The 14,056-nt window shown below is 47.8% G+C and overlaps 1 protein-coding gene across 2 annotated transcripts in view; it reads left to right on the plus strand.

Moving 5' to 3' along the window:
* The first annotated feature begins 1,989 nt into the window (after positions 1-1,989).
* Positions 1,990-14,056, plus strand: part of LMTK2 (lemur tyrosine kinase 2) — an 81,966-nt gene continuing 69,899 nt past the window's right edge. Inside the window, exon 1 of one of the 2 annotated variants that reach the window (XM_047779522.1) lies at positions 1,990-2,395. In XM_047779522.1, the coding sequence (XP_047635478.1) occupies positions 2,305-2,395 (91 nt within the window). In that variant the 5' untranslated portion in view covers positions 1,990-2,304. The remainder of the gene's footprint in view (positions 2,396-14,056) is intronic. The other variant, XM_047779523.1, reaches the window with a different exon arrangement.

Consider the following 14,056-nt stretch of genomic DNA (forward strand, 5'->3'; position numbering starts at 1 on the left):
CAGCACTCAACTGAATCTACAGCCCTCCACATCCAGCCCTCCGCCAGAGCTTGCTGGCAGGACAGACACTGCCCGTAGAGTCATTCAAGTGATGGCTTCACATGCAAGAAAAATTGGAAGAGGCTGAGCACAGGTGAGAACAGCTATTGGAACACTGAAAGATACTGCTTCTCATCATAGCGATCTAATCCCAAATTGTGCCAAAGGCTGTTTTCTGCTTCCTGGACGAAACTACACAAAGCAAATAGGCTCTCATTTGCTTTATGAGTTTTCTGACTCGAAGTCTTTAAGAGAAGCCCTGAGCAAAGGTGTGAGTGGCGCAGTAGGTGGTAGGGTAAATGTTTCCATCAGACACCCTCTGAGGAATGTGTACCTTAACCCCTGTTCCGTGAAGTGGAAAGGAAGTTTTGTTTGTTTTTTTTTAAAAAAAACAAAACAAAAAACAACTTTGGGATGTTCATATAATAATGAAACCTGCTTTGGGATTGTGGTCTGGTGTGTTGTTGTTGGAGTACAGTTTAATTATGATTAACAGCCACAAGGATTATGAGGCAGGGCTTTGGTTGGGCCTGCAGTACTGCAAACAAATACTGTGACTCCTCCCAGTACACAGCCTGAGCCCTGCCTGGCTTCCTCAAACTCAAAGTCCAGAGCTTCCTGATCCAAGGAGAAGCACAACAGGGTGACTGTGTCTCTTTTCTAGACCTTTGCCTCGCTTTCCTTTCCCATGTAGACATCAGCAGACAGCCATAGAGGCTAACCCGGCGCTTCCACATTCCAGCTGTTTTAGGTGTTTATTGGCTTGCCTTAATCATTCAGCAGATACTCTCTGGGCATAGTCTGTGTGTCTGTTTTCTTAGGTGTTTATTGGCTTGCCTTAATCATTCAGCAGATACTCTCTGGGCATAGTCTGGGGGTTAGCACCACAGAGAGCTGGCATTTAGGATGGACGGTTGAGGAGTCTGGAGAACTGGGGAGGCTTTAAGGCTGCCAGTTGGTAGAGTTCCATCTGATAAGATTCAAATCAGTCCTTCTCATGCACAAAACTGGACTATGAGTGCATTCTTCAGAAGAGCCCCGCATTTTCCCAACTTCCAGAACTCTGATCACTATGTTACTTCTCCTGGGAAAGTACTTTCTCTACCCTTGCTGAGGAAGGATGGTCTCTCCTCACCTGTTGGCTGCGCCTTGTGTATTGGTGGGGAGAGGCAGGCACCTAGGAACTGCTCCTTCCTGACGCTGAGACTAGGACCCAGGCACCATCCCTTTAGAGGATGCCTAGTGGGACCAGGGCCTCCACCAGTCCCGGGGTACTTGCCCAGCTGCCTCTGGGCACAGTTCCTGTCCTCAGGGAATTTACAATCTCAGGAACAATAAAATATGGCAGGTGGGCTAGCAGTCTGCCCAGGGCCAGGGCGGGGCACTGGGAGGTGATAGTCATTTCTCCTGGGGCTGGGAAAGGCTTTCTTAGATGACGTCATCCTTCAGGTGAGGCTTGACGGCGGAAAGGGTGTGCTAGGTTACCGGGAGAGGACAGGGAAACAACCTGAGTTCAGGAGCTGAATTTAGTGGGTGCTAGGGGAGTGGTACTCTATTCTCGTTGGGTTGAAAGAAAAAAAAAAAATCCCGAAGCTCCTTGATGGGTGATAGGATGTGTAGGTCAACCTAAGGAGGAAAGTCTAAAACGCCTCTTGCAGGTAGAAAAGGCAGAAGATAAAACAGGCCTATTTTTACATGTTTTAAAGTACTTAGAAAAAAATCAGAATGGATTCTGGATGCTTTTTATTATCTTCTTTATACTTCTCTTTTTTTAAATATTTAAAATAATTGTCGGCATCACCTGCTTCCCACGCACTCCTGGGTCTGCAGGGGGCGCACCGGGCGGCCGCCCTCCCTCCGCCAGGGCGATGGGCGGGGCCTCCGTGGTCTGTGTGGAACTGATGATTAGAGGGATGGGCTGTCATTCACGCCGTCCCGCCCCCGCCCTACGTCACATGACGCAGCCCATCATGGCGGTGGGAGCGCGGCTGCCCAGGCCCGCGGCTCCGCAGAGCGGCTGCCGTTGCTGCTGTTAAGAGGCGGCGGCGGTGGCGGCGCAGACGGGCGGGCGGGAAGGATGGTGTTTCTGTGGTCTGAGCGGTGGGTGCGGACCAGGGGCCGGGCTGAGGTTGGGCTGAAGCGACGTGTGCTCAGGAGCAGCCGGCGCGGGTGCCGCTGAGGCGACGGAGGGAGGCAGGACCGACCGACCGACGGACGGACGGAAGACGACCCGAGAGCCGGCCCCCGAGCCGCGCTGTGGGCGAGATGCCGGGGCCACCGGCGTTGCTGCTGCTGCTGTTGCTGCTCCTGGCCGCCGGCAATGCCGGGGCCGCACCACTTCCGCAAACAGGTGCAGGTGAGCGGGCCCGAGGCAGGGACCCGGCTGCGGGGACTGGGCTGCGGGGCCGCTGCGACGGGGGCGGCGAGGAAGGAGGAGGCTGCAGGCCCGGTCCGGCCTCAGCGCCGAGGAATCGGAGGGCCTGCCGGGGCGAGAGGCCCGGGAAAGCGAGTGATTAGGGAGGTTCTGCCGCAGGGGCGTGGGGCGGAGGGAGCGGGGGCTGCCTCTCCAGGGCCGAAGCGGGGGCGAGGCGATGCGGTTGGGGCTAAGGAGGGCAGCAAGCGGGGCCGCAGCGACCGACACCCCCGCCCCGCCCCGCCCCGCCCCGGGTAGGCTGCAGTATCGGCTCTGGACCTGTTGCCCGAAGGTCCTCAGCCTACATCCCTTTTTGGCAGTTCTGCTTCCTTTTCCAGATGTCACCTGCCTCCTGTGCTTGTCTCACATCTTATAATAAGAACCGTTTCTTAGCCCTAATCATACTTAAATGCAAATGACTTGGGGGAGCTGCGCGGAGTTTCCTTCGCTCGTTGCAACTTGTTCTGAAGTTGTAAATTGATTTTAGACGCTGTGCTTTTTATTCGGATTGAATCTCTGGGGATGGGAAGGAAACAACTCTATAAATAGCTCTGTTTTAGGAAGCCAGTGATTGGAGTAGCAGTCTTTGAATAACTATTGACAGAATGGCCCAAGGGTGATTGAAGTTTCTATTTTAGCTATGTCAGTGTGTGATTTTTCTTCTTTTCTTCCCATTTTCTCCACATCATTTTCATTTGTGGTTTGTTTTCCCATGTAAAACTTCAATCCAGGAAAGCATCCTAAGTTGAATACTTTTTTTAAAGGGGAAAAGAAAAAAATCTAGGCTAACTTGCTGTTATCATCTGCTGCTTATCTTTGGAATGAGGGGAGACTGAAATATCATAGATTCATGGAATTTGAGAGATAAAAGGGTCCTTAAGGACAATTTAGTCCAATCTTTTTGTTTTGCAGTTGAAGATCTTGAGGCCCTGGGCACCCCAAGGTGACACAGCTAAATTGTAGTTGGAGCCACAACTAAAACCCCTAGTAGGGTGATTTTTTTCCGCTTTACCACTTGAAGTCTCTTAGCTGTTTAGAATACTCTGGAGGTCAAGAGTTATTTTAGAATGATGTTAATTGGGGCCAGAATGCAGAAGGTACTGTCTCTAGTAAAGACGTAGTTTTCAAACACATCTGCAACGAAAGTTACTCGTAATTGTTTCCACAGCCACACCATCTTTTGTCATTGAATGCCCTTAGGTTGAGTATTAACTGGTAGCATTGTACCATGCAATGTATGGCTAAATTTCTGCCAGTGCCTTAGGTCAAATATTTGTAAGATGAATTCTGCTTTCTGATCTGATAGAGAAGAAGGGTGAATATCATGCAGAGTGTGCAGGCAGCCCAGGTAAGAGTCACAAAGTACCTGGGAAATTATAAAAGACTGTGTGGGGAGATGCTGATATTGAAAGATGCTGATGGTGAAATTGGAAATTAGCACTAGAGGAATTCTTGCTTGGCGCAGTGGGTTCAGGATCTGGCAATGTCTCTGTGGTGGCTCAAGTTTGATCCCTGGCCTGGGAACTTCCATATGCCGCAGGTGCGGCCAAAAAAAGACGAGACAAGAAGAATAGCACTAGGGTAGGATAGTGGATAAAAGTATATATGTATGTGCAAGGGAGTCAAGAAGTTTGCAGATGACTTTGCACTTCATCGAATTTTTACATATTTTGAAAAACATTTAGTGTAGGAACCTTTGGAAATGTGTCTGCCTATAAACCTCTTAACTTGCGTTTTATTCCCTTCTCTTACTATTGTATGGAGGTATGAATTATGAATTGAAGTTTTTGTTGCAGTATTACAAAACCAAGCAATCAGGAAAATTAATCCATAAATGGAAATATTAGAACTCGCCATTAAAAAAATCATAAAGAACTATTTTGTGACTTAGAGCAACTTTTGTAGATTTTCCCTTCATATTCCGTCGCTTGGAGGGTGTATGGTTAGACTGTTGGCGTGTGAATGACAAGTAGCTGGGGTTAAATTGTGTGGAAAGGTGCACAGTCACACGTAGATGTGGGGGGTTAGCAATTTCCATTCATAGAGATGATTAATCCCTATTAACGGAGGTGGTTTCTTGACCAAGATGTATTAGACCAAAAAGGATAAAGAAACCTTTGAGATAATTCTGATAAGCGAGCTCCCTGATTACGAAAGAGGAACCCCTCTGGAACACACATGATCGATAAAAGAGTGGCTCAGTGTTGGTAACAGTTCCCTTTGGGGGCCTGTGCTCCATATGAAGGGCGGGCTGGCCATTGTCAAATTCAAGGTAGATCCATTGCATAGGATCTTGGCCTCCCTTGGCTTTATTCTCGGAGAGCTCAGACTGGTTTCTGTAGTGCCTTGGAGAAAGCGTGGCTTTTCAAGAGGAGGTTGGGAAAAATACTTGAGTTTTCTCCTTTGCCAGCCTGTTTGCATGGGGAAATGAGGCAGTTAACTAAAATTCACCATTTAAAGTGAAGTTCCCCTCTCCACGGTTTCTTTGGCATCCAAAATCCTGTCTAGCTTCTGAAGTTGAAAAAGCTACTTACCTATTCAGTCATACTAAGCTTTGTGAAAATGTGGATTACCTTTGCCCATCAGGCAAGAGAGCACTTCTTGGTTGAATTTTATCTGGGGCCTCTCTCTTTGTCACCCCGAGAGTTCCTTTCGCCCTCCCTGGGGGCCTCTCTTCCTGAGGATCTCTTCTCTGCAAGGGGCCTGTGTAGACAGATCCTAGGAAGCTCAAGTAGAGAGAGGACGTCCGCTGTTTCACTCACAGTTCACGGACCAGGCTAAGATTACAGGTGGGAAAGGCTTTTCCCCAGATCATAGTTATCAGGCCTTTCTTCTCTTGGAAAATATTTGTGTGCCTTTTGTAAGATTCTCAGGATTCACATCACGAAGGAGGATCTTGTACGCGCCAAGGCAGCTCCTCTGAGTCCACGGCTTGTTGTTGGTATCAGGGTAGTGGGGACACGAGGAAACCCACCTCCATTGTTCTGTGGCATATTAGGTCACCGAGTACAGCGGAAGCTTTTAGCAGGTCCAGATAAAGGACCTCACGGAAGTCTGTGAAGCCGGTGGGCCTCTGCTACTGATTAAACAGCAGCTTGTGAAACCCGGGCTCTTGTTTTAGATTAAACAAACAGGCTTGTATCTTGAAAAAGATTTCCGAAGTAAAGGAAGTGCTTTCTAAAGTGTGAACTTTTGTGTTTATTTTTAAACAGCTTCTGAGAAATAAAAATTATTTTCACCCGGCTTTCCATTGCAAAATCTCGTCAGAGTACATGGCTCTGAGGCCTGAGATCTGATTTGGGTTGGGAATGCTGTTAATTGCTTTCCGTTGGTGATATTTTGGGGGTTAACTCAATATGCTCGTTTGCACAGTAATAGGAAATCTGTCCGGCAATTTTGTAGCTGATCAGCACTGTCAAATCTCCACAGTTTTGCTGATAGCAGTGTGCTGACTGTTCATGCAGTTAATTCTCTTGAGATTTAGGAAGTCCGGGGGCCCTTGCTGTCTCCTGTGGGCCGTGTCACTTAGGTACCAGCTGTACTGCTGGTAAAAAAAGACTTGGCAGTATAATCGTAACGTAGGGGATGGCCAGGGTTCTGAAAGGGTTAAAACGGACTAGCCCTCAAAAAAGTCCTTGTAGGTGGACATACTAAAAAATCCAACTTTTCAGCCCCGTTGAGAGTAAAAGTCATGAACGGCTCACGGGGGGAGCAGGAGTTGGGACCGGAACTTGGACTTTGGAGTCAGCCTGGGTGCGAGGCCTCCCTCTGCCGCCGTAATAGCCCTGAAGACCTCGGCCAGCTGCTTGATCTCTCCAAGCTCCTGTAGGACTCAGCAGCTGAGAGGGGATGATGGTGATATTCACCTGAAGGGTTGCTGTCAGCTGCAGGTTAGGCACTTGGCAACCTAGATTTCTTGGCTGCTTCAGATGTCTTTGTGAATTCAGTGGGTTATCATGGAATTGACTGTGGCTTCAAAGAAGGAACTCAAGGGGTTCCCACTGTGGCGCAGTAGGACGAATCCGACTAGTATCCATGAGGATGTGGATGTGACCCCTGGCCTTGCTCAGTGGGTTGAGGATCCGGTGTGGCCGTGAGCTGTGGTGTAGGTGTGTAGGTCGCAGGTGTGGCTTGGATCTGAGCTCAGATCTGGCATGGCTGTGGCTGTGGCGTAGGCTGGCAGCTACAGCTCTGATCGGACCCCTAGCCTGGGAACCTCCATTATGCCGCAGGTGCGGCCCTTAAAAGGACAAAAAAAAAAAAAAAAAAAAAGAAAGAAAGAAATCTTTGTTTCTCAGAATACCGTGTTGTATGATGAGTGAAGAAGAAGTGCTTTGGATAGAAATCTGCCTTATGAAGTGTGGTAGGTGGGCTGGTATTGTGCCTTCCTGAAATTCATGATCTTGGGGAATGATGCTAGAAACTCTTCAGATGATCTCCAGTAGTCTGCTTTTATGTAATGAACCTGTTTTTGAGCGTCCGGAGGACTAAAGCTCTTGCACGTGCACAAATGCTGGTTTTAATTTACTGAAAGGAACACGGACAGGCAGCCTGAGTTTCGTTGATCCCAAAGGGAACTGTACACTCGCCTAAAGCATCCATGTGGGCAGCCCGTTGACGTGGGCTCTGGCAGGACCAGCCCAGGACGGAGGCTTCCCCTCAGGAAATGCCCTCTGAGAGACGAATGCCTCAGACCTGCTTTCTCTCTCTCCCTCCCTCTCTCTCTTTTAACACCATGTGTTTTTGCGGTCTTCTCGCTATGCTTCCCTCTTTGAAATTTTTATGTATTACTCAGCTGCGACTGAAGGAATAGTATAGGAAGGAAGAAGCTGGCCAACATTCCTGGTCTGAGGCAGACCGCTGTTGTCTAGGGTCCCTTTTAGATTCGAATCGCTGCTTTTCTGTGACTCCTGATGTGAAGACACTGGACGAAAGCCGAGGATCTATGGTAAAATCTGTGTTGGAGAAAAATATGGGAGCGAAGTAGTCTTAAATTGTAGCAAATGACGAATTTGCAATCACGCCTTGGCCTTACTTACAGTTATTCGCCACAAAGAACAGACAGATCAGAAAAGAACCTCCCTGTTTCAGAAGGCTTTTTGCAAAGGTTAGCCCAGCACAGAGATCCCAAATTTCACTTGACTTGATTGTGACTCACGTGGGGAGAGTGAGCGCAGTTGATGTCTCAGATGCCTGAAACCACAGCAAGGCGGTGCCCTTCCTTCTCTGAAAGCCTCTGCCATTTCTCCCATGGCTGCAAGAGAGCGGCCTGCCCTGGGGCAGGCAGGGCAGTGGTAAGCCTTACATTTTATTTTTGATAGCTTGGCAGATTTTGCGTTTTACCGTGTTACGTGTTTGTTTTAAAAGGCTTGAATTTACCCCCGAGTCAAATCGATGTGCCAAGACGGTGAGCCTCAGGCCTCCGACCCGCTCTGGGAAGCTGTGGGCAGGGAGGCCTTGCAGCTGACTTTCTGCTGCCCCTGCTGCCTCCACTTCCCACCTCTCACGGCCCTTTCTTAGCAGCAGCATCGATCTGCCCATAATTTGCAAAATCTTCGTGTTCTCTTTGCACCTGCCTGACGCTCCGCCTTCCTCTCCCAAGTGCTGTCATCCTTCCCTGGTCCTTTCCTCCCTTCTCGCCTCTTTGCAGCCCCAGATGCCCTCCTCAGACCTGTTTTCTTCCCAGGCTTAGAGATCGCTACCCCTGACGAACTCCTAGCATGTTTCCTCGCGGAACTAGATGTTCCAGGGGATACAGGATGGAAATGGGAACGTCCCAGGCTGGGGGCCGAATCCGAGCTGCAGCTGCTGGCCTGGGTCACAGCCGCAGCCACACCAGATCCAAGCTGTCTGTGTCTGCGACCTACACCACAGCTCACAGCAACACCAGATCCTTAATGCACTGGGCAGAGCCAGGGATTGAACCTGCATCCTGGTGGATCCTGTGTTAAGTGGGGATGCGCTCCCGTCCACCTCCTTGAGGGAGAAGGATCTACGTAATTTTCTTGGGTGTCCATACAGGAGATTTAACTATCCTCCCCCCCCCATTTGTTTCCATTTTCAGTTATTTCAGTTATTTATATCAGTAAATACACATGGATATTGATTTTACACTTTGGGTTTGAATTCAATACTGTTATTTATTTTGCTGCTCAAATTGCACTAGCTTGGGCCATCGGCAGCACTTTCAGTTGGCTCCTGTGGCCTATAGACATGTCCTTTCTTTTTTTTGCTTTTTAGGGCCACACCCTCGGCATATGGAGGTTCCCAGGCTAGGGATTGAATCCAGCTACAGCTGCTGGCCTACACCACAGCCACAGCAACACAGGATCCTTAACCCACTGAGCAAGGCCAGGGATCGAACCTGCAGCCTCATGCTTCCTGTCATAGCATTGGTTTCTGCTGTGCTGTGACAGGAACTCTCTTTTCTTTTCTTTCTTTGTTTTTTTTTTGAAAACACGTCCTTGTTTTTGGCACTATGAGAAGCTGTAGGCGCACCTTGTGTGTTCCCTGCTGCTGCTTTTTATTGAAGAGTGATATTAGAAACAGATATGAGAAACTGGGATTTGCAACTGGGTGGGCCCTGCAGCTGAGACGTTTATAATAGGGTTTTAATCCTCTGCGTGCTATATCCATCCAGTCCCAGGTGTTGGGAAAGGAGAGCCGGCGAGTGAGATTTTGGAGGGACCAAGGGCTCTTAGACCCAGATGACCTAGAAGGACCTGCATGTGTCTGCCCCTGTCGATTGGGTACCTTTTAATCACCTTGTAGCTCCATTGTGAATGCTGTACATCCCACATTCGCGTAGGGTGGTATTGCCAGGATGTTATTTTTATTTTTAGAGCAGTGGATATTTGAAAGATTTTATTTACTATCTCCAAGAGCAGCTTAATCTCTAAGAATATGAGGCAAACTTCTTAAGTTTAGGGATCTGGTTGGAATTACTTCAGGGTGCCTGTCAGCCTTGGACAGTTGAAAGTGATTATAGGCAACTCCTTTCATTGGTGAAAGTTCATATAAAATGTCCAATGGCAAGTCTCTTGGATAGTATGGGAAGCTGTAGACTTGCTTGGATCTTTTTACAGAGCTGCGCCATATGGAGGTTCCCAGGCTAGGGATTGAATTGGAGCTGCAGCTGCCGGCCTACACCACAGCCACAACACCGCCAGATCTGAGCCACATCTGCAGCCAACACCACCGCTCATGGCAGTGCCAGATCCTTAACCCACTGAGCAGGGCTGGGGATTGAATCCGCATCCTCATGGACACTAGTCAGGTTCGTTCCTGCTGAGCCACAGCGGGAACTCCAAAAGATATTTTTATAAAACGGGATCGCTTGCGTCAAGATCACCTAGGTGCTGGAGCTCCTGCCGTGGTCCGGTGGGTTGAGAATCGCACTGTATCAGGTTGGGTTGCTGCACTGGTGCGGGTTTGATCCCCAGCCCCATGCAGTTGCTTAAAGGATCTGGTGTTGCCGCTGCTGCAGTGTAGGTTGCAGCTGTGGCTTGGATTCAATCCCTGGCCCAGGAAGGCCGTATGCCGCAAAGTGCGCCCATTAAAAATAAGTAAATAAAAAGGTCAGCTAGGTATTTTCTGGTGATTTCTCCACCCCCACCAACACTAAATACTTTGTTTTCTACTAGAGACAAAATAAGAGTAGTTACTTAATAGAACTCTGTTGACCTGTGGAGCTAGTGAGAGACTCAAGGAAGGAAGCACAGTTTAAAATTTAAAAAACAAAAAATTAATGTCAGCACCTCACATCTGGAGATGTCTGCTCCTGAGCGCCGTAGCCGAATGTCACTCTGCAGGCTCTTCCTGCGGCGAGTTTGTGTGCTGTAGCCACAGAGGCATTTGAGCCCTCCAGAGCAGAACGCATTACGGCACTTAACACTTTTAAGTACCCATTTTTTGGGGGGGGGGGTGCTGGCTTTAGCTTCTTTTCTGGAAGTCAGTATAAATAATGGCCTCTTTACATTTTCTAAGTTTTCTGTGTAAACACTCAGTAAAAACTGGGAGCTGGTGGCCCGACAGCCAGATGCCCGCGCTGTGAGCTGAGAACCTTGTGGTGTAGACGTGCTAGCCTGGGCCTGCCGGGTTCTGCCCACGGCAGCTCAGACCAGCGGGGAAGCTGAGCTCGAGCAGACGTACGTACCTCGTGATGGTCTCGGTTCCCCCAGGTGACAGACAGGCGCGTTCTCCCAGAGGTTCTTTCTTTCCAGTGTAAGATCATGTCCTTAACATCTTGCCATAAAAAAGTTGATCTTTTTAAACGGGTTTATTTTGGAACAGCCTGGGATTTGTAGCCCGTTTTGTATTTTTCACCAGGTACTTTTTTTAAAAAGCCGGTTTATGTATTTGGATGTATGTGGGTAGGTGTATTGATGTGTACAAAATTATGATGCGCTAAAGAAAGCAAACTCTCTCTGAAACTGCTACGTTCTGACGCTCGTAGAATCAGTTGGGGTTGATTAAGGACACTGACGGTCTGTACACTAGAACAGATAATTCTGGACTATTTTTTTTTTTGGCAGCAGGTATGCCTTGCATAGGAGAAAAGAATTTCATTTTTAAGCACCTAGGATAGTGATTTTTCAGAGAGAATTGCTCTTATCCCAAAGTGAAACCATTATAATTTAATTTTTAAAAACTCATGTTTTTTTTTTTTTTCTTCTCCTCGAGGCCCATGTTCAAAGTCCATCCTGAAAATGTCTTTCCCCCGTTTTTGCTACACTGAACAGGAGACTTGAATTTGACGTGATAGAACTGCAGCCTTTAATTATAGGAAGTAAATCTCTGAAGACATTTGGACTTAGGAGACAGAGGAGGATGAGTTTGCAATCCTTTTGCACATTTTAAATATCTAATTTAACCAACTAGTAATTGTAAAACCTCGTAGTTTCAGCTTCTTCCTGCAAAACTAAAACTTCGGATCTCTTGGTTACTTCTCAGGTTAGCCTCTGAATTTACGTTGAACGTATTTCTCACGGTGCAAATTCTTCCTCAGAGCCCTCAATAAATGCAACCTGTGCTCCACTCGCAAGAACATTCCTCGTCCTGGTTCTGCCTGGCGGCGTGCCTCCCTAGTTCTGTGTCAGCAGCAACTCTTAACTTTCCAAGGACCCGCCTGCTGCTTACAGCACAGAGCCCCACTTGACTCTGACTTCAGACTGTTATTAAAACGCAACACCCGGACACTGATTGCTGGTGCGGCACTGAAAAACAACAAACTTACCAAAATAGTCCCCCAGGGACACGCCAGCAGAGAGGCCGGCAGAAATCTGTAATTTAACTTCCTTTGCTGTAAGAGAAATAAAAGTAATCTCAGTAAGAGATCTGATGGCCAGTGTTTACCGTATCAGCACTTGGTGGAGTCCTAACATTTTGGACTTGGAGATCCCTGTGTAGAGAACTTTCGAGCTGAAGTGCCAGTTGGCAGTGACGGAGCTGAGGCCCGGCGCAGTGACGTAGTGAGTTCCGTCTGTGCTGCTGGTCAGAGGCAGCCTTACCTGTGGGTTGAGCGTGCCAGCGTCCAGTCTGCCCTCCTCACAGGGGTCACTGCCTCCAACTTTCAGGAACACTTTTTTTTTTTTCCGGCCACCCCTGCGGCATATGGAAGTGGCCGGGCTAGAGGTCACGTCGGAGCTATAGCTGCCAGCCTACACCACAGCCACAGCAATGCAGAATACAAGCCGAGTCTGTGACCTACACTGCAGCCCTAGGCAACGCTGATGCTTAACCCACTGAGCGAGGCCAGGAATCGAACCCACATCCTCATGGATACTAGTCGGGTTTGTAACCCGCCAAGCCGCAGCGAGAACTCCCAGGAACGTGTTTATTAGTGTGATGCACGCACATAGACCCATCCCGGCTGTTTCTCCTCTGGATATTTATTTCTGTTTATTATCTGAAAGTACTGAGTGAAATTTTTAAAATCTGTGATATAGTCGATTTTTGAAGTATTAAAGAAAATTCCTTGCTGAATTAGTAGACTAGCTAATTTCCATAAGTATGCTCAAAAAAACCCCCTACATTCATATTTAATTTTTTTAACTTGTAAGAACTACAACTTTTACTTATGAGATCCATTGCACTCTTTAATTAAAGGTGATAAAAATATTTCTCACTTGAAATGTAATCATAAACTTGTGACCATTCCTTTGTACACGTGAAAAATACTTTAAACACTGTGATTTAAATGAATGCTTTCATGGAGGCATGGATCCTTTTAAGAGTCTGCTGGAGGCTGTGGATCCCAGGAATACTGCTCATTAGCAGCTATTTTGTATATACTTTGTTTTTTTTGTTTTTGTTTTTGTCTTTTTTTGTCCTTTTCCAGGGCCACACAAGCAGCATATGGAGATTCCCAGGCTAGGGGTCTAATTCAAGCTACAGCTGCCAGCCTGCACCCCAGCCACAACAACGCAGGATCTGAGCCCGCGTCTGCAAACCTACACCACAGCTCATGGCAACGCCGGATCCTAAACCCACTGAGCACGACCAGGGATCAAACCCGCACCCTCATGGTTCCTCGTCGGATTCATTGACCACTGCGCCACAGCGGGAACTCCTATTTTGTATATACCTTGAAGATTCCCAGGCAGGTGTCGGGAAACGTTTGTGGGGTTGTAGACATCAGTCCTTTTCCTGCTTCTTCCCGGCTCTTTGAGAGCACCTCCTCGCGTGATGCTCTGCTCCCGTCCTTTCCCAGCTCTTCCCCTGGACCCTCTCTCTCGGTTTCCTCGTCATAGACGACACTTTAATGTGTATATTTTCCCACATAGCATTATTCAATTTTTGAATAATTTTGTTAGCGTAAATTCTTAGGAGTTAAAAAAAAAGCGAACCACCAGTCTTTATGGTTTTTTGGCTACTAATCACCATATTTCTTCTTCAAGACATTGACACTTTTTAATGTGCTTTCGTCCTCTGCTTTCCGTGCAGCGTGCGCCCCTTGTCTCCATCTGCCTCTGCAGCGTCCCTTTTCCTATCTGACTTTCTGTCCCATCCCTTAAATGTTGTTCTACCCCCTTGGTCTTCTCATTTCTTTTCCTCTCCCCATCTCCTGTCTATTTGTATCAGATAATGATGCATGTAGATATTTTAATAAGTGAAAGTGTTCCAGAGCTTATAATAAAAACAGCCTAGTGAGCCCCCGGCCCATGCCGGTTCTTCTCCACCCCTGCTCTCTGCTCCCCCGGCCACCGCCCTCCAGCTCCGTTTGCCGTTCGGTGAAAGAATGGGCTTGAGCCACTCTTTGTTGGTTTAGGTAGATACTGAATTTCTCCCATGGAAGAAGATGCATATTCTCTCTCTCTCTCTCTCACACACACACACACACACTCTCTCTCTCTCTTCCCCTTCTCAGCATCCTTCTTTACACTTTGGGGTTCCATCACCCATTCAGTTGTTACATCTTTGTGCATCTTTGTGTGTGAACTGTCGACAGCCTACAGTGTCTCTACTGATTAAATTTCTTCCACGTCTTTTGTTTCTCCCAGTCTTGCTCTTTGTTATCATTTCCTTAGTATTTCATGACTGTATCATTAATTTGTCCCATACTCCTTAGCAGGGGTTGGAATCTCTCGGGGCATTTGGCCCGGG

The sequence above is a fragment of the Phacochoerus africanus genome, chromosome 5 (assembly GCF_016906955.1).
Source record: "Phacochoerus africanus isolate WHEZ1 chromosome 5, ROS_Pafr_v1, whole genome shotgun sequence".
NCBI lineage: Eukaryota > Metazoa > Chordata > Mammalia > Artiodactyla > Suidae > Phacochoerus > Phacochoerus africanus.